The sequence below is a fragment of the Octopus sinensis genome, linkage group LG23 (assembly GCF_006345805.1).
Source record: "Octopus sinensis linkage group LG23, ASM634580v1, whole genome shotgun sequence".
Lineage (NCBI taxonomy): Eukaryota > Metazoa > Mollusca > Cephalopoda > Octopoda > Octopodidae > Octopus > Octopus sinensis.
In genome coordinates, this window is record NC_043019.1 from 28,833,738 (window position 1) to 28,854,978 (window position 21,241).

The window sequence follows — 21,241 nt, forward strand, 5'->3', positions numbered from 1 at the left end:
ACTCTTATTTCACAGAGGTTTTCATTTTACCCAGTCAAGGTGATGAGGTGGCAGAATCGTTAGCATGCTGGGTAAAATGCTTGGCTCTCATGTTCTGAGTTAAAATTCTTTTGGGGTTGATGTAATCAGCTAGTACCCTCCCCCAAAATTTCAGTACTTGTGCCTCTTGTAGTTATCTCTAATAGTTATGTTCCTGGTGTTGGTCTTGAAAACTTGGTGATATTTATGGCATTGTGTTGATTGCTCTATTCATGTCAGTTTCTTCCGCTTCAGTTCTAGTATCACTGTGTCATTAGAAATACTTCTGTTGTTTAAAGTAAAATTGAAACGCGTTTCCTTCAGTATTTTTCAATGTCTTTAAATTCGTATTGTCAGAATTAGTTTTATGATCCATGAGTAATTTTTAAAAAAATGTCTGGTGACCAAAAAAAAAAAAGGATATTAATAATAATGGATATTTATTAAAGTTGTTGGCCAATAGTTTTTAGTAAATTGTAAAATGCTTTTTGAATATGTTTTCATAACATTTTACACACACACGCATGCACATATAAGGAAGTTTACAGTGAAGATGTTTTGTGACTGGCTGTCAGCACGGATTGATAACTAATCATCATTGTGAAATGATATTCTGGTTGTCATGAGACTTGTAATTAGAGCTTAGGAGATAAAATTCTATCCAGCCACTGTGTATCAAACTAACAAAAGATATACCTGAATGACTGTCCCACATTCCGGGCATTTAACTCGAGCGTGATCGTTACCTGCGTTGCCTTACTGGCACTTGTGCTGGTGGCACATGAAAAAACATTTGAGTGAGGTCGTTGCCAGTGCTGCTGGACTGGCTCCTGTGCAGGTGGCACATAAAAAGCACCATTCGAGCGTGATCGTTACCTGCGTTGCCTTTCTGGAACTTGTGCTGGTGGCACATGAAAAAACATTCGAGCAAGGTCGTTGCCAGTGCCACTGGACTGGCTCCTGTGCAGGTGGCACATAAAAAGCACCATTTGAGCGTAGCCGTTGCCAGTACTGCCTGACTAGTCCTCATGTCGGTGGCATGTAAAAGCACCCACTACACTCTCTGAGTTGGCGTTAGGAAGGGCATCCAGCTGTAGAAGCTCTGCCAGATCAGATTGGAGTCTGGTACAGCCATCTGGTTCGCCAGACTTCAGTTAAATCATCCACCCCATGCTAGCATGGAAAGCAGATGTTAAACGAAGATGATGAATTAAGAGCCTTGCATTATCACTTCTCTGCTAGAAACAGCAACCGAATCTCCCTCAAATTACACCCTATCATCTTTTTTTTTTAAAAAAAGAGTGAAGAGATAGAACACATTGTCTTTGATCATAAGGTGTGTCAGACCAGGACTGACTGGCTGGTTTCATTTAATTTACAACACTTGATTGTTACCGTTAAGAAGTTTGCTTTATGTTTGCATGGTTTTGAGTTTGGTTCCACTGTACACTTTGGTCAAGTGTTTTCTATCATAGCCATCGTTGAGACATTGCATCCTTTAACCCTTTAGCATTCAGATTTCTCTGTCAAATGTAAAGCCTGTTTAATCACATTGTTTTAAATTAATTGTACAGCATCTTGAAACTCTGAGATTTTGATGATGTCCCTGTTTATTTTTAGAATGACTTTGTAGGGTAGGTGTAAGAGGTCACAGCTGGCTGGTTTCAGCATATAACAAGAAGACAATTTTGGCCTGGTATGGCCGGTTTAAACACTAAAGGGTTAAAACCTCCATGCTTCTTGAAATTTGCCAACACTACACCTGATATCCTCCCCCTCTATTATGCATGCACACTTGTATATCACGACTCATGCACTGTTCACTTTCCTGACATTTGTATATAATTCTATGTACTATAAATGCATCTTTGATAAATTGTAGTACACATGAGCGCTATACATAATAATTTGATTATCAAAGGAAATATAGAAGTCAATTGGAGGAGCCTTTTTTTTTTCTTTTTTCAATCTGCTATCCAGTTTAACATCACCACCTGGTCCTTGGGGTCATTTAAGTGGGAGTCACTCTATTCCAGTCAGATGCTTATACTTTTTTTTTTTCCTATCTGACATCAAGACTTAAAAAGATTATGGGTGTGGCACTTCCTCTTTTGACTAAATACTTAAAAAAAAAAAATCAATGATTAAAGGTATTTTCTCTCTCCTTTTTTTTATGTAATGTATTTAGGAACGAATCCTTCCCTCTAAGATATGGGTGTGATATAATTGATATAAAGGCTGCTGTTTTCGCAGGTTGAGGAACTTAAGAGTTGTTGTTACCTTGAAGTTGACCTTGATTTAAAACAGACCTATGATCAAAAAGCATTTCAGCTGTAACATATTGCTTTTATTTCATAACTACTATACACGTAGGACTCCATTATTCAGTGTGTTGTTTGTAAAGGTTTTTAGGTGTGATATGAGGGAGATATAGTTGTCACTAGTTACAGAAGGAATGTCATCCATGGATTATGTAAACCATGGCTATATGTTGACTATTTCAGGCAGTTCATTGTTAAAAATGAGATGAGAAACAGACTTTACTTTTCACATGATGATATGTGGAATAGAAAAAAACCTGATTGCATTAATTTCATTGGGAAACTTCATAGGCAATCTGACTGAAAGATTTACCAAGATGATAATGCTTAAATGAAACAGTATTATCTAAGGAAACTAGAGAGTGTTTGTTTTAGACAAGTAGAAATGGTTACAAAGTGGAAAAAAAATATGTTACTGTGAAGAGGAAAAGTATTGTATGGCAAGCCTCTCAATTTGAGACAAATGAATTGTCCACATGCTCTCTCTCTCTCTCTCTCTGACACACGTGTGGGTACTACTGGAAATTTTAGATTTTTTTTCTTCTTCACAGCAAGCTAATTATGGTGCGTGAAATACATAGAAATACTTTGTGATTTGTTTGTTCTTACTATTTGCCAACATGGATCGTCTCTGATATCTTCTGCTTCCATTGCTTCACTTGCAATAATTTAGAATGCCACCAGGAAGGTCTTAATGCTTTGACCAAGACCTGTTATTGATGGGGATACCTCACACTGACACCATCTTTCGTGTCACGTTTGTCAATATTTACTTGTGAAAGAGGATTGATCTTGTCTTTTTCTTGCTGTCTTATTTGTAGTTTTCTCTCTAATAGATTTCAGGAATGGAGTTTGTTAGAAAGACTGTAGTTTAGGAAGTAAAAGAAATTTTTTGTTTCTTTTGATAATAATGAAATGTGTTGTTGATAGCAGTTTTGGTTAATATTAAAATGTAAACTGTTAGTCTATTATAAATACTAATTGTAACTGTTGATTTGTTTTCAGTTGAATATCCTGACTTACATATTTTACTAAACTGTTAATTTTGAACCATATTTTGATAAACAATTTTTTTTAAAGAATCTGTATGATTTCCCTCCACTATTAGTTACAGTTTGTGAAGTATATCTGAACAGTTGGATTTTTAAAATTTGATTTTAGTACTGCACATCAGACCTGATAATTTCGTTGATAAAAATATGAATATTCCTTTTAAATGTGAGGTTTTGTTCCTACTTATGTTGGAAATGTTTCCTATTCCATTGCAGCTGTTGACTGTCATTAATTGTTGAGTTATCAAGGATCCTGCTCCATCTTGGTTTTCAAATTGTAAGAAATAATGATACTGAGGGGAAAAAATATGCAATAGATATATTTTCTTCCTACCACTAGAATGCTTACTTGATTGGGTGTGATTGGGTAGTTTTGAGTCGTACAAATATTGTAGACAAAAAGACTTATATTTCTATGTTCGGAAATGTAGAAAGGATTAAAGGGTTAATGTAGGCTAAAAATTAGTCACCCTATGTAAATGGCTTCTAGCAAACATTCAGTGTTGTAATGGAATGGTATGAGCAAGGTATAATGCAGGAAACAATATAACTGTACAAGGCCAATGTCTGAAAAGGGAAGTGTGTGTCTAATAAGATGTTGGGAAACCCGTTTGCTTATGTCCTCCTTAGCATGTGTAAGGGTGGACATGGGCAAAGCGACCAAATCTGTTTGCTAACTCAACTAACTTGATGGGGTTTAATGACCTTAGTTGAAGAAAGAATGAGCTGTGTGCTTGTTGGGAAATGTTGAAGAAATAAATGCTTTGTTGCTTCCTAGTCAGTGATGCTCCTTATATTGGGAGTTGGGATGGCTGCTTATGGTGGCCTGACTCTGAGCTGCTGAAGTACACTTGCTTCACTGTTGTGTTGCTCTCAATAAACAGGAGTGATAAGCAGAGGCTTTTTCAACTAGGATGGAGGAAAAGCTTTAAACTAATCACTAAATAGGATAGTGATGGTTGTTGTGAGGTTTACCTAAAACATATAAAGGATCGATGGGCCATGCTTTCATGGTCCGTATTCGTACTGAAAATCGAGATCGAGCGAGCTTTTGCCCTTTTGCTCGGCATGGTTTCCGTCCACACTGAGCTCGCTTTGGGACGCCGGCATTACCGTTTGACAGATGTACCGCCCCAGTCAATCTCCTGATGAATTAATACAAAATCTAATCATAGTTTTGAGAAAAGAATTTATCAGACATATTGGTATCCTTAGTGTGGAAATATGCAATGTAGATGTAATTTTCTAATTACCACAAGGATGCTTGTTGTGGACAAAACAGATATTTAGTTTTATGTTTGTATGATGTTTTTTTTTTTTAGCCCACAGCCACATTTTCTGTTCCTATGAATGACATTTTGGGAAATTAGGCTTTGTCAACTTGAGGTTCTTATGGAAGAATTTTCAATGAGCACAGGTTTAAAGTAAGAAAAGGAAAGGTTGTGTAAGACCTTCTCAGGAAGAAAATGTTTGCATACACTTGTGTTTAGTGCCAAATAAATCAAGGTTATTCATCCTGGATAATACAAAAGTGCATAATGCAATGGCAATCCAGCTGTTTACTTTTCCGTTTGAAATTTAATTACAAAGTCCATTCCTTGGCAGTGTAAATCAATTTTCCTCTTTCCTGTAAAATGTGCAACCAAACTTCTATGTTCATAGTTTGTTACAAATTGAAATATGCACTTGTGCAGATGGTGATACAGTGACCTTGAAACATACGACCCCATGATGTTAGTCACAAACGTTAACATTTGCCTTAGTTGTCCCCTTAATATTTTTAACCCTTTAGCATTCAGATTATTCTGTCAATTGTAATGCTTATTAATGCATATTGTTTTGAATTAAACATGCATTTTCATGTAGCTTCAAGATTTCGATGATGCGATTGTTCATTTGTAAGAATGACATTATAGGGTCTGTGTGATAGGCTGCATCTGGCCAATTTGAACATAAAACAAGTAGAACATTTCAGCCGGATATGGCCGGTTTAAATGCTAAAGGGTTAAAGAATTATTTGCCTCATTTAACATCTTTTGTCTTTACATTGCAGGACCATCAAGTCAAGAAATCTCATCAACACCTAGTATAGTTGAAGGTGCAACTGGTGTTGATACATCAGTTATCCCTAGTATAAAAACTGCCACACCTACCGTACCTGTCCCTAATTCCAATCAGGAAAAAGATATAGATAAAAATGAAGGAGCAGCTGTAGGTAAGTGTTCACCATTTCATAATTAATTTTTGTCTTGTAGCTTTTAATTGATGTTAATCATTTTCTACTTGCTTTTTTTTTTTTTTGGTCATTTTCTACTTTTATTTTTGTATTTATTCATAAAGGTGGTGAGGACCCTCAATCATCAGAAGCAAATAAGAAACCTAAAAAAAATCGTTGCCATACTTGCAAAAAGAAGGTTGGATTAACAGGTATGTTAATTTAATCTGTAGGCCATACAATTCCATCTTTAGTTCTGATGAGGAAATGAAGAAAAATCTATGCTTTAAAGTGTTTATATTTTAAATAAAAACATTCCAGTTGTTAGTTGCTTTTGCTAGACCTCTCCCAAATCTTTTGAGTTGCCCCAGGGTCAACTTTGAATCAATCTGTGGCAGGGGGTCAGCCAAATGATTTGGTTGAATCCAGAGAACTGTTTCCCCCAGATACTTCAAGCCCCTACTTAGTCGAGAACCTTGTTGCATATTACCACATTGTGGACATGTATTCTTTCTACTGTCCACTGTTTCTGTAAACCTATTATTTATGCCTGTCCCCATAGGTCTGATTGAGTAGCTCATTGATAATGTTCCAACCATGACCACAACCCCACTATTATTCTGGTGTAATGTATATTGTCCTACGTAATGATGTCTGTTACATTCATTTGACAAAAACATTGTTAGCCAGTACATTGTTAGTAAATTCAGTGGAAATTTTTATCCTCAAATTTCATTGATGACATATTTACGCTAAGAATGAAAATTTAGAATAACATTTTGTGATGTGCTTACTATGTAAAGGAAAAACCTGACATAACTGGCTTGATACTGAAACTTCCTGGTGAAGAAGATTCAGGTAGCATGTTTACCTTGATGTAATTACTTGCAGCATGTTCATTGTAAACCTTACATAATGCAATGTGTCCTTTGTCTTTGGAGGTAGTGATTTGATTTGAGAAAGATTTTGCTGCTACTTTTAGTCATTTGTGGTCACATATAGACACTCTGGTGGTAGCTATCAAGGTGGACTTAGATCACAACAGTTGCTCTTCCTCTGTTTGTCCAGGGTTTCGCAAATAAATGCCTTCACAGCTAGCATTCAACTTCGCCAGTTCTTAGATTCTGCTAAATAACCAACCCAATTTAACAAAGGGATGCTGTGTTTCAGAAATTGATCTTAGAAAGAGATCTATGTGCCCTTGCATTCAATGTAATCTCAATTTGAATTTTTATTGGACGATATGTTCATAGGTGTAGGCATAGCTGTGTGGTAAGAAGTTTTCTTCCCAGCTACATGGTCTTGGGTTCAGTTTCACTGTGTGGGCCTTGGACAAATATCTATTACAGCCCTCAGTCAACCAAGGCTTTATGAGCGGATTTTGTAGGCAGAAACTGAAAGAAGCCCATCATACATGTGTGTTACTGTGTCCTTTCCTTGACTTCATGTGATAGTTGTAAGTGAATGCCACCATCATGCAAGCAGTGTCCTTCATTTCCTGTCTTTTTTGAAAACATGTCTGATCATGGGGGGAAATATTACCTTACTTGGAAACAAGAGGGTTGGTAGAAAATCTGCCTCAACAAATTCTGACTCGTGCAAGCATGGAGATGTAGACATTAAATGATTATGATGATGGGTATTATATTCAGAAACCAGGGTCTGAGAACAACTCTGCTTTTATACACTTCAGTGATGTGGGAACCTCTCTGTATAATGGCACAGGCTTCTTCAAAGCACATTCCCTAGTCTTGAAATAGAAAGGAAAGTTTTGATAGTGGGTGTAGGGAGAAAAAGGGTGTGATCATTGTTGGAAAGTTTTTAATCATAGGTTTGCTCGATCAGGACCGAGCAACAACAATAATTGAAGATATGGCTGACAGCCATCTTGATTGCCTCTCACAATGACTAATTACCAGTCTAGATGTGTACAGTGTTGCTTGATGGAATATGTAGACTGACTTTGAATTAGAGCTGATTAGTGACTCAGGTCAGTTAGAAAAATCAGCTAAACGTATGAGGCAAATACTAATGAAGGTACAGAAGTTAGAATTTGAATTTGAGAATGTTTGAACCATTTTTGCATTCAGATTACTCTGTCAAATGTTTATTTATTCACATTGTCTTTCAGTGTAATCATGCATTAGCTTGTAGCTTCTTACAAGTTGTCATGGATGTGATGGTTTAGTTTTAGAATGACATTGTAGGAAAGGTGTGAGGCTGGACTTGGCTAGTTTGAACATCATCGTTTAACGTCCGCTTTCCATGCTAGCATGGGTTGGACGGTTCAACTGGGGTCTGGCAAGCCCAAAGGCTGCACCAGGCCAGTCAGATCTGGCAGTGTTTCTACAGCTGGATGCCCTTCCTAATGCCAACCACTCCGAGAGTGTAGTGGGTGATTTTATGTGCCACCGACACAGGTGCCAGACGGCCACACTCGGATGGTGTTTTTTATGTGCCACCGACACAGGTGCCAGACGAGGCTGGCAGACGGCCACGCTCGGATGGTGTTTTTTATGTGCCACCGACACAGGTGCCAGACGAGGCTGGCGAACGGCCACGATTGGATGGTGTTTGTTACGTGCCCACAGCACGGAGGCCAGTCGATGCGGTACTGAAAACAGAATATTTGACCTGGGTATGGCCAGTTAGCAGTCTAAAAAGTTAATACAGATCTTGTTATTTAGCTCTTCTCTCTCTGTTCTGTCCTGGGCAGCAAATATACAGTCAAAAGCAGGAACCTTTTCTAGACAGTGTATCTTGGAGTACATTATTCGGTGTGTCCTTTTAAAAGAAGATAGTTATGATTTATGAAGGTTATGGTATTTCACTCGCAATTATATGGTCATGAGTTTGATTCCTGGCAACACATTGTGGCCTTAAGCAAGACACTTTACTTCACGTTTTCCCTTTCATTTAACAAAAATGAGTTGCATCTGTAATTCAAAAGGCCAGCCTTGTCACACAGTGTGTCATGCTGAATCTGCCTGAGAACTACATTAAGAGCACATATGCCTGTGGAGTACTCAGCCACTTGCATGTTAATTTCATTAGCAGGCTGTTCCAGTGATCAGAACAACTGGAACCCTCATTGTAACTGACACTACCAGTTGAAGATTTGACTGCAGTTTCTAGCAACTTGCATAGTCATCTAGAGGAGCCTTTGTTGGCCTATTTAGCTTAGTGGTATACTTTGTTAGATTTAGTCACATAGGTTGTTGGGGTGAAATCTGAGGATACATAAGTCTTCAAATGCTTATAAAATTAAGAACCAAAAAAAAAAAAAAATCTCATTAGTTGTGATGCATGGTTAATAAGTTTACTTCGCAACCACATGGTTTGGGGTCCAATCCTAATGTGCTGCATCTTAAGTGTTTTCTACCAGAGTTTCAGGTTGACCAATGCCTTATGAAGGAAATTATGTAGATGGAACCTGCATGTGTGTGTGTTTTGACAAGTGATTGCTGATAAATTGGTGTCAAGTAAAAATACTTGTTCTTTCGCTTGAGTTAGGTCCCTTTATGCTGAGGTGCACTTTGCCCAGAATTTATTTTATTCATTCAACAGCTAAGTACAGGGGTTGATGTAATTGATGGTAATGAAATACCCCAGTATGGCCATGGTACAAAGACCAAAACACTATTAAAATCTATTGAAAGGCTCTGAAAGTTTGTTTTTACTCCAAACTGTTTAAGCTGGATACATTTAGCCCCATATAATGGCCTAAATTATCAGTCTGCACCAAGGATAAAATAATACTTATTGGCCTTTTTTCAGTTATTTAAGGATAAGGAAGTATTTTTGATGTAAAAATTAAATTCTTCTTTCTGTTAGTGTGTGTGTGTGTGCATAGTAAAACCTACAGTGAACTTACCATGGGGAATCTGTTTTGGACAGTCCTTTAGGCAAAGTTGAAAGAGAAATTAACAAGGATTGTATTTGAAACATTGGATTTTCCCACATTCCGTGACAGTCCTCCTATTTTACTATATAATTTAATCTTGCTGGCACAGACCAAACACCAGCCTCTCTGAAGTCTGTGTGTGTGTGTACACAAAAATTTGTGTCAGTAATTAAAGTTTAAAATCCAAGCTTTCTATTTTGTAAATTCTCTTAGAAGAACATCTATGAAGCATCATGAATTATTAAAGTGAGTGTAGATATTTAACAGCTGGGTCTGCCGATCTTCAAATATTGTTTGTTCAACTATAAAACCTTATATATGGCTTTGTTTTATTTATATATATATTTTTCCTTTGTAGGATTCCGCTGCCGATGTGAGGGTCTTTATTGCAGTCTTCATCGTTATTCGGATAAGCATAGTTGTACATTTGATTATAAGGAGATGGCTCAGGAACAAATCCGGAAAAATAATCCTGTTGTTGTAGGTGAAAAAATTCAGAAGATTTGAATTTCATTTGGATTAGAACAAAACTGGGTGATCTGGCAAAGATGAACTGACACAGGGATTAATTTTGGTGTTTAACACTCATTGCCAAATACCCTTGAACTTTGCATTCCCATGTTCATCAACGATGAGGTTTTCACTAGAAACTTGGATATATTCAGATATGATGGCCTGTATGTTTTTAAATTCTGCATCTGCACCCTATCTAGCAGCTTTTTCATCTAATTAAATGATTTAAAAACAAACACCCTTAAAAGAAAAAAAAAAGACTCATGGTCCATGACTCCTTAACTTTGGGAGTCGTTAGCTTCTGTGATTTGGAGAGAAGGAAAACTATTGTGTAATGACAAAAAACAAAACAAAAAAAAAAAGGAAATGTCTTAAAAGAAAGTGACTATTTGGTTGGATTTTCTTTTTTTTAGAACAGCCTTTGCTATAACTTGTCATAATTCTTAGGATCAAATTAATATTTTCCTTTTAAAACGATTTTGCTTCAAGAAATAGGTTGGAGTTAACTCTCATGTCCACCAATTCTACACTAATCTACAACTTCACTCTTTATTTAGCTTTAATATTATTTTAAAAATTATTTATTATTCCTCTTTTAAATTAAACTTTTGCTTTTATCTTATCTGCCAATATCAAGAGAGCTCGTTTAAAAACTGTTCTGCTCTACATCCTAATTACCAGTGATCATCTAAGATGGGTTCTGTGTAATAATTAATTGACTTGTGGATTTCTGCCCTGAATTTGTTGATCTTAAATGTAATTCTACATTTAGCCAATAAATGGATCCATTGTCTTTTGAAATTATTGAGACATTATTGGTTGGTGATTTCAATCCTTCTCCTTTTAAATTATGAAAAAACAAAACAAATGAAATCTTAGCAAAAGTGAGAACACAAATGGATGTGAAAAATCTTAATTCCCAGCAACCTTTTCCTCTTTAAAGCCTGAGTATCTTGGGTGGTCTAGCGAGAACGGGATTGAATTTCTTTGTTAGAAATTTCTCTAATATGATATTAGAAGTATCTTTTGAATTTAGTATTGCTAAGAACAGAAGAGCGCAGTTTTTTTTTTTTTTTTTTTTTTTTAAATTATGATTACATTTTCCTTAATTTTTTTCTTTTTTTTTTGTTTTATTTGGCTGAAATCTGAAATGGAAGTCACTTGAATTTCATAACAGAAATTTATTTGGGTATTTTGACATAGCTCTCTCAAACTGTCCAATCTTTTGACTCTGCCAAATATTCACTTACACAATGGAATGTTGAAATTTTGCTTGATTGAAAGTTATCTGGATTACCACTAAAATCTTAATTAGCATTTAACTAGTTGTCGTTTCCATGTAGGTTACTGAGGTTTTTTTGATACCAGACCAGATTTCACTAAAACTTCCAACATAAATGACAGGCCAGTTGGAGTGCTTAGTGCAACCTAAGACTTCTATTCTAATAATAATCATTTATTTTTACTGTATTCAGGCTTTAAACCCAGCTTCCTATTAACATTTTATCACAAGATCTTTTTTAGCAGACTAATAATTATCAATGTGTTATTACTGACAATTTAATAATCTTCTTAAACTTCATTTATCCATAACTAAATCTTCCAAAGACTGCTGGGTTTTCTTTGTTTTTACTCCCATCCATCTTTATGGTATGTCAAGCATATATTTTGTCTTCTTCCTCGTGCTATCCATGGAAGATTTCTATATAATTTCTAAATGCTTTTGAGTATTTTTGTGCTGTTACAGAAGTTCAATAAATTGTCCACATTTTTTCCCCATTTACCTATGAATTGTTTTTATTTTTCAACTCTCTCTCTAGATACTGTTCACAACTTACACTTACCACACACTGCATTCTTTAAACTGTTTACTCTCCATCCCATTCCAGCCTTTCAAATGAAAATGCTCTTTCCGTTGTTACGGAATTGGCATTTGTGTATAAAAACAAAAGTTCTTCCTTCACACACTCATACACACACACACACTGTATTTCGATCAGCAAATTAGCTGATTGCCTTGGTCACTCATATATAAGGATAATAAATTTCTTATGATTAAGTAAAAAAGCTTGTTCATAAATTATCTAATAACTGCAATATTTTTCTTCTTTTGTTTCCAACTTATGTAAAATAGTTGCCATTTAGTTTCAGGAATATAGAATGGGTTTTTTTGTGTGTATATATATTATCTTTGTGTGTATATATTTATTTGTGTATAGGTGTGTATATACATAATTTAGCTGTACAGCTAGAGAAGTGACTCGAGGACCAAGAGTTTCGTGTATTGCACTTGTCAAACCTGTATCTATTTTAGAATTGTTCTAGTAAGTGATTTTGATATGTTGAAATTGAAACAGTTATACCATGCAAGAACCATTTTAGCCATCTAAAAATATACCAAACTACTAAGTTCATTTTCATTTTTTTCCTCCTTGATTCAAAATTTTCATTGCACCACTTGTGACCTGGTTGCATTTGTGTGACAGAAATTTTGGCGAGACAAAAAATGAAAACTAAATACAAGTTTCGTATTTTCAGATGACTAAAATTGCTCTCCCACAATTATTATTGCTGTGCATGTGTATGTTTGTGCATTTTGTTTTTAATACTGCAAATAATCCAAAACAACATTGTAAAATCACTAAGTATTTTCTTTACACTATATATGTATATATATATATTTACCAAAGGCATGTTTGACTTTGTGGTGTATGTGAGCTGTATATTTAATATTAATTTCTATTAAAACTAATCCTCCTGCTAAATATATATCTTTAGGGCTCCACCCCACCTAATTTAATCAGTTATGTTGAGATGCAAGTAATATTATTTCCTGCCACTTCTAAGACTTGTTGGAGTCCAGCCCCAAACCCCGCAAAAACAAACAACCAGACTTCATGAAATAGTATTTTTGTAAGATTATTATATAAAAGTTTTTTTTCCATTTTTCTTTTGGAAAAAGACAAAAACTCCCCATTTCTGAATGCCTGCTGGTTTGATTTAGTCTAATTTAAAAAAAAAAAAAATATGTAAAATGTATTTTAATCTTTGACATTTTTAATTAAGTACTTGTAACTTAGGAAGTAATTTTTCATAATTTAAAAATGCAGTTAATACATCAATGCAGTTATTTTTGTTATTTATTTTTCCTTAATCTAAAACCATTTGCTTGCTCTCTCTCTCTCCATTTTATATTTTAATGTTTATTAGTAATAATAATAATAATCTTTTACTATATGAAAGTTTTCCAGCAACAAACTAATTCTTCCACAATTAAGTGATGTTTATTATCTGTGTGTGAGGTTTTTGTCTTGTGAAAAATTACATTTGGTCAGGTGATGCAGGCTTATAAAACTAGTTTTTGTTTTGTTGGGTTGAATTTTTTCTTCTTCCTGCTAGCAGCCATTATTTGCCTTGATACTTTTCATTGAAAGCATGGCACTTTTGTGCTCAGATTTAAAATCCTTTAAAAGTTTTTACGCTTTTTTTAATTTTTAAAATAGTTGTGAATAAGTATTTGAAATAAACAACCATGAGCAAGAATTGTTATTTATTCTGTATACACACATGCATTGTGTTTAACATATATATACATTATAATACATTTTTTTTCTTATACATATATTGTAAATGTAATTAATAACAAGACTGGAAGATTATTTCTGAATATCAATATATACTTTTAAAAAAATCTTCTGTACAAAATTGTCACTTTCAAAGATCTATTACAATCCTTGTTCCGAGTTAGTTTTTAAAGGCTTAAGCTGATTGATCAATTGAATGAAATCATTACTGAATTTTAATTGTATCAAACTGGAATAAAAATTGAGCAAGATACTCTTCCAAATTATTATTATTATTTTTTTTTTTTTTAAATTCAAATACAAATTAATCCTATCTAAGCTGCCATCTTTTTTTTTTCTTGTGTCTAAATTTTATTCACAATAGAAATAGTTTGATACAATAACTTATAACTTCAGCTTTCTTTGCCTGCCTACTTTAAAACATTAAGAGCCGTCTGTCTGTTGAAAAGTAGTGAGTAGTTTATATATACTGAATCAGGCAATTTACTCGAGAAAGGAAAACTGGTTCTATTTATATTTCAAAGCTCTTCAGCCAGAGTAGCATCAAAGCAAAGTGTTTTGAGGAGAAGAAAAAAAAAATGGTTTCTTCATATATTTCTTAGCTGTTCAGACAAAGTATCAAAGAAGTGAGGTTGTATTGTCATGACAATCATTACTATTACATAAACTAGACATTAAGAAAAAAAAAGCCATTTACAGATCTTAAGCTAACCCTAATTTGAAGCTATTGCTGCCCTCTTAACCATATTTTGAGACAAAAATAATTCAGCACGCAGCTTGAGATTATTACACACAAGGAAAAGAATATTTTTGAAATAATGAAATTGTAGACTCTTATTCAGATTTATAAATGCCCTTTAAAGTTTCTGCCTTAATACAAAATATATATATCTATATATGACCGCGTAGTTTTACTTAGTTTGAGACAAATTTCATCATAGGAGAAAACTGACCTCCCATTTTTTTTGCTTGCTTTCAGTATTGAGTGCTTAAAGTTTTCAAACAGTTCCCTGTCTTAGTATTCTCTCTCCCTACACACACTGCATAGAAAAAAATTAAAATTAAAATCTCTGATCGCATAACTGGAGAATCTGTAGTTTCGGTGCTCATAGATGGATAAGAAATTAAACCTTCCACTAATTTAATTATTACCTTAGTTTTTCTCTCCCTCATCTTCATTTTATTTCACTTTCTAAATTGTTTTGCAGTCTGTGTAGTGAAGTTTGACTCAACAGCAATGGGAGGTGATTGAACTAAATATCAGATTGTTGTTGCCTGTCTATGTTCTCTCGTTTTTCGTATTTTATTTCATTAATTGCTTTGCTGTGTCTGTAATGTGTTGTGGTTTTGGCTGAACAGCTGCAGAAATGTTTTCAAAAGAGCTGATATGTTTTATCAGTGTCTTTGGTAAGTAGGCAGGCAGGCATGTGTGTTAAGTGGCTTTGCTATTGCCACAGTGTTCCAGCAAAATGTTTTTTAAAAGTATTAAAAATGATCCACTAGCACCGACACGCTATTCTTTCCAACTTTGCCATGTGCTACACCGTCCATTCCAGCTAGGGTTAGATTCTGCCATTGAGTAGGATGACCTGAAAATAAAATAAAATTGCACTCATTTAGATGTTACAAACAAGAAATACTGGTAATATGTGTGTGTGTGTGTGTGAATATGAACATTTTATTCCTTTTAGAAAACTAACACAATTTGTTTATGACAACAAATAGGCCCAGATCAACTCTAAACAAACAGCTTTTTGTCAGTTTTGACAATGTGCAAAGAAATGAACAACTCTAGTGTTCAACTGGTATTTATTCGATCGACCCCCAAAAGGATGAAAGGTAAAGCTGACCTTAGTGGAATTTGAACTCAGAACATAGGCAGGCGAAATGTTACAATTCTGCCAGCTTGTTGCCTTTGTTGAATCAATATTGGTTTCAAATTTTGGTACAAGGCCAACAATTTTGGGGGAAGTTCTAAGTTGTTTACATCAACCCCAGTGTTCAGCTGGTACTTACCCCCCCCCCCCGCCGCCCCGGTAAAAATGAAAGGCAAAGTCAACCGTGGCAGAATTTGAACTCATTGCATAAGGGCAGATGCAATGCCACTAAACATTTTGCCTGGTGTGCTAACAATTCTGCCAGCTTGCCACCTTTGATTGAATCAATATTGATAGTATGGTTGGTGTTTTGACTACAATGATTTGAACCCTGATTATAGAGATTAACTCTTTTGTTACTGTATTTATTTTGAGATGCTGTGTTTCTTTCAATTACTTTAAATATAACAAAGAATTTAGTAAAATAACTTAGTCACAATTTATGCTCCTAACACTAGCTTAATGATGACTAAGGTTTGGTGGAAAATTTTAGTTCAAAACTTATGAAAACAAGACATTTGTATGATGGAGCTAGAGCCAGTTTCAGCTGGGCTGGTAATGAAAGGGTTAAAGTAAATGCTACAAAGATTTGAGGCAAGTACTCCAGAAAGTCTCTTTTGTGTCAGTCATTGGACTCCAGCCATGCCTTGGAGGGATCTAGTTGAATGAATCACCCTTAATACTTATTTTTTTGAAGCCTGGTTCTTATTCTGTTAGTGTCTTATGATGGACTGCTAAGTCACAGGGACATAGACAAACCAACACCAGTTGTCACTTGGTGGTGAGGGACGTGTGTGTGTGTGTATATATATATATACATACACACTCACAATGGGCTTCTTTCAGTTTCCATATACCAAATCCACTCACAAGGTTTTAGTCAACTTGGGGCTAGAGTAAAAGGCAGTTGTCTTGCAGTGGGACTGAACCCAGAGCCATATGGTTGAGAAGGAAACTTCTAAGCACGCAACCTCACCTAAACGCATACACACACACACACACAGATGTATGATTGACACAAGAAAGACCCTGTTAATAAATTTGAATCCTTGTCGTTTAGAGCCTTGTCAGCCCTAATCCAAAAAAGGCATAATGCTTCTCTGTCAAGTAAGTAGCTTCATCTGAGATATTGCATCTGAGTAATATCCCATGGCACTTAACTTTTTAAAACGAGAAGGTATCACTTAAGCAGAATCACTGTCATTTAATGTCCACTTTTCCATGCTTGCATGGGTTGAACAGAATTTATTTGAAGCAGATTTTCTAGTCAGATGCTCTTCCTGTTGCCAACCCTCATCTCTTTGCATGCAACATTTTTCCTGCAGATATTGGGACAAGGAGATACAAACACGCACACATACATATATGATAAGTATCTTTCAGTTTCTGTCTACCAAATCTACACTCAAGACTTCCATCAACCCAAAACTATAGTGGCAAACTCTTGCCCAAGTTGTCGTGCAGTAGGACGGAACCGGGGACTGTGCAGTTGGGAAGCAAAAGTGTTGCCACACGGCCATGCCTGCTAATTTCTAAGACATTTGTCCAGAGTTGCTGTGTATTGGGATTGATTCCAGAGCCACGTAGTTGCCAAGCAAGAATTCTTCTTAAACACAACACTGCCTGTACCTAAAGCAATATCTGCAGTAGATGGTAGATAAGTTGTGCTGTAGATTTCTATCAAAAGGCTTGGTCAGTGTAAATAGAGAGACATAGCAAGTGAGAGTCAAGGTTTTTGGTTGTGTGAAGTAAAAGTTACAAAATAGTTTGATATGTTTGACGAATTGGTGGTGAGGAAGATGGATTTTTTTTTTTTTAAAACAGGGTGCCCTTCTTATCAGCTCTCACCTATTTCCAGGTAAGGTAATATTTCCCCATGTCCAGATATGTTTTTCACAGAAAATTAGAAACAAATACAGTGTGTATGACGATGAGGCAAACTCAAAACACATATACAAGCGTGTGTGTATATATATATATTTATATATATAATGGGCTTTTTTCCGTTTCCATTTACAAGGCTTTTTTGTTCACCCAGAGCTATAGTTGATATGTGGGTTCATCCCAGTGTGTGGAATTGAACCGACATACATGGTTAAGAAGTAAACCTCTCAACTACCCAGCCATATTTGTGTGTGTGTGTGTGTATATATATGTATATATATATACATATATGTATATATATATATATATATATATATATAACATCGGTGGCGTGGAGAGGGGAGGCTGGTATGCATGGGCAACTGCTGGCCTTCCATAAACAACCTTGCTCGGACTTGTGCTTCAGAGGGTAACTTTCTAGGTGCAATCCCATGGTCATTCATGACCGAAGGGGGTCACAACACACACACATATAGCTTGAGATATGACTTTTGTTACTCAAGAAATAAGCATTCCTGGTAGTCACACATATGCAACTTTAAAACATATACTGTGTCACAACTATTCTACCTGAGGTGTGCATGTGACTGAGGAATACTCAGTCACTTAGACAATCCAGTGAGCATTGTAGTAGTACTGACAATCACGCAACTGTGATAATCGCTGAAGCCCAACGTCAGCCAGATCCATTATTCAGTTTAAACAGTCAAAACCAACACTCGTGTGATCTATTTTGTTTAAATAGACCAAAATGAACTCAGTAATTTAGAAATTAAACCAACACTCATCGTTCATTTAGTGATTAAAATCTATCTATTATGTAAGCAAGGCTGCTAAGATTCTAAACTACTGACCACATTGTTGTAAGTTCAAACTTTACAACAACCATTGTCTCATTGGGAAAGACAGACATTCCAGCTGTGGCCATCTTGTCTTTGTAAAGGTATGTCAAGACATTATCCAATGTGTTATTTTTCTTTCCCAAGAGATTTGGGTCCAGTTTGAGGGAAATTTGGCTGCTATTTCTAGCTGGTTGAATGGATTATTTTTCTTTCCCAAGAGAGCTGGGTGTGGTTTGAGGGAGATTTGACTGTTATCTCCCTCAATGTCGAATGTGTTTTCTTTTTTCCTTTCCCAAGAGAACTGGGTCCAGTTTGAGGGAAATTTTGCTGTTATCTCCTGCAAGTTGAATGTGTTTTTTTCTTTTCCAAGCAAGCTGGGTGTGGTCTGAGGTAGGTTTAGCTGTTATCTCTAGCAGCTTGAATATGTAAAGGCTCCCTTGTTGGCTCATAAATTTCTTTCATGGGATAGTGCTAAGACCATTTTTATGCCCATTTTTCCTGACTGGCAGGGGCTGGACACGACTTTTCTGAGGGAGTGATTTATGGCCAGGCACCCCGCATGTTGACTTTTATTATACAACACCAAATTGACCCCATTACTTATTCTATCAGTCTCTTTTGTCAAATAGCTAAGCTACAAGGATGTAAACAAACCAACACTGTCGAGCAGTGGGGTAGACAAACAAACAAACAAACACACACACACATGCTAAGCTTCCACAGTTTCCATTTAACAAATTCATTGACAAAGTAGAAGACACCAGCTCATGGTGCTGTGCAGTGGGACTGAACCTAGAACCACATGGTTGCAAGTGAACCTGTTAAACACAGAGACGTTTTGGAACATTTCTAAAGGACAAAAAGATAATGATGATGATGACAATACCTGTAGGAGAATCACTTGATTTGAGTGCAAAGGACCAGCTGTCGGGGTTAACGGAAGCACAGTGGGGCAAGCGCAGTTCAACAGGTTGATTGAATTTCAGTCCATGTGGACCACACATCACCAGGGGACTCAGTAGGGTTTCACCTGTGAAATAATTAGAAAGAAAGAAAGAGTGAAAGAGAGAGAGAGAGATTAACAGATTGAAATGTGACTTGGCCACATCTGGGACCTATCTATGTCTGGGATTCAGCAATGTCTGCTAGGACCCAGCTTTATTTTTGTATCTTTCACTTGATTGCAGCCATACTAAGACCCTGAACAAACCAACTCCTGTACTTATTTCTTAAAATCTGCTATTTATTCTATTGGTCAACTTTTTTTTTCTTTTTGCTGAACTGCTAAGTTACAGGGATGTAAACAGACCGACATCAGTTGTCAAGTGGTGATGGAGAACAAACACAAAGTCACACATTATTGATGGGCTTCTTTCAGGTTTCCATCAACCAAATCCTCTCACAAGTCTTAGGTCAGCCTGAGCTTATAGTAGAAGATACTTTCCCAAGGTGCCATGCAGTGGGACTGAACCTGAAACCATGTGGTTTGGGAAGCAAACTTCTTACCACACAGCCATGCCTGTGCTTACAATTGAATGAACTGTTGAGCAATGATGGAAATCTCTCAAACCATGCTATCCTTGATATTGCTACACATATTGAAGGTGTCATAGAGAGAGCTTCTATATGGTTGCAAGATGTGCTAGAAATAGTGTCCGAATCTCAATTAAAATACACCCTACTGTTTCCAAAAGCAGAAGGATATATTTAATAATCTAGTCCTAGGTACATCTTCAGATAAGACTGGGCAACAGATTAAGGACACTAGCCAAGCACAGAGTTACTACACAGTTATCATTTACCAAATTTTAACACAAGACATTGGTCAATGTAAGGTTATAGAAGACATTTGCTGAAAGTGCTGTGTACTGGGCTAGAACCAAGGAACCTCATGACTGCAAAGTGAAGTTCTTCATCATAGCCATGCCTGTGCTAATATCTATTTATTTATTAAGGTTGCGAGCTGACAGAAACGTTAGCATGCTGGGTGAAATGCTTAGCGGTATTTCATCTGTCTTTACATTCCGAGTTCAAATTCCGCCATGGTTGACTTTTCCTTTCATCCTTTCAGGGCTGATAAATTAAGTACCAGTTGTGTACTGCGGGTCGATCTAATCGACTGGCCCCCTTCCCCAAAATTTCGGGCCTTGTGCCTAGAGTAGAAAAGAATATTTATTTATTTATTTTGTACCTTAAGCTTTAAGATTCATAAAGCTAGTTATTTGGTTCCCATGCATACAAGAGGCTGAAATCATATTTTTGCTGAATGGGATACCAGTCCCTTGCAGGGTTCTAAAGTCAGGCAATTTTGATGTTAGGAAGGGCATCCAGCTGTTGAAACCAAACCGAAACAGACAATGGATCCTGGTGTGGCCAGCAATGGAAATGGAGCTTAAATGATGATGATGAGTGAATTGATTGCATCAACCCCAGAACTTAAATGTTTTTTTATTTTATTTTATTGACCCTGAAGAGACAAAAGTCAAAGCTGACCATGGCAGGATTTGAACTAAGAATGTGAAGAGCCAGGAGACATGATGCTCAAGCATTTTGTCTGATGTGCAAATGGTTCTGTCAGCTCACTGCCTTTCCCATGCCAATATTTGTATAGAATAAAGCAGCGGTTTTCAATTATAGACCCCAGGGCCACATGGGGCCCTCAAGCATCCTTCTAGCAGCCCCTAACAGCCTTTCCTCTATAAATATTATAATTTTTTCTTTAATTGATTTGTGTTCTACTTTTTTGAGCGCAGCCCCCTAAAAAAATCCAGGTTTGGGATTCTGACCCAGATGTTAAAAACTTTAAGAATCACTGGTATTAAATCATAACAGTTGAAGTTCAGAGATTAAAATGCTGTGGAATATTTTTCAGAACAAAAATATTAATAAATTCAAAGCGCCAATGGCAACAAACGAATAATCCTGACATTTTTGTAGTTTTTGAAATTATGAATTAAATATCAAAATTTTTATTTCGGCCAAAATTTCATTAAAATTTTTTTAAACTAACAAAAAATAAAATGAATATAAA

At 35.9% G+C, this 21,241-nt stretch overlaps 2 protein-coding genes across 13 annotated transcripts in view; one reads left to right on the forward strand and one right to left on the reverse strand.

Moving 5' to 3' along the window:
• The window catches only part of LOC115223435 (AN1-type zinc finger protein 5), a 44,623-nt gene extending 32,817 nt beyond the window's left edge, over positions 1-11,806 (forward strand). For all 3 annotated transcript variants that reach the window (XM_036512504.1, XM_029793988.2, XM_036512505.1), the window contains exons 3-5: positions 5,445-5,606; positions 5,732-5,818; positions 9,869-11,806. In XM_036512504.1, coding sequence (XP_036368397.1) covers positions 5,445-5,606; positions 5,732-5,818; positions 9,869-10,017 — 398 coding nt within the window. In that variant the 3' untranslated portion in view covers positions 10,018-11,806. The remainder of the gene's footprint in view (positions 1-5,444; positions 5,607-5,731; positions 5,819-9,868) is intronic.
• Positions 11,807-13,948: 2,142 nt separating this feature from the next.
• LOC115223434 (tight junction protein ZO-1) overlaps positions 13,949-21,241 on the reverse strand; it is an 832,981-nt gene continuing 825,688 nt past the window's right edge. For all 10 annotated transcript variants that reach the window (XM_029793980.2, XM_029793979.2, XM_029793984.2 and 7 more), the window contains 2 exons: positions 19,097-19,240; positions 13,949-15,196 (listed from right to left, as the gene is read on the reverse strand). In XM_029793980.2, coding sequence (XP_029649840.1) covers positions 15,093-15,196; positions 19,097-19,240 — 248 coding nt within the window. In that variant the 3' untranslated portion in view covers positions 13,949-15,092. The remainder of the gene's footprint in view (positions 15,197-19,096; positions 19,241-21,241) is intronic.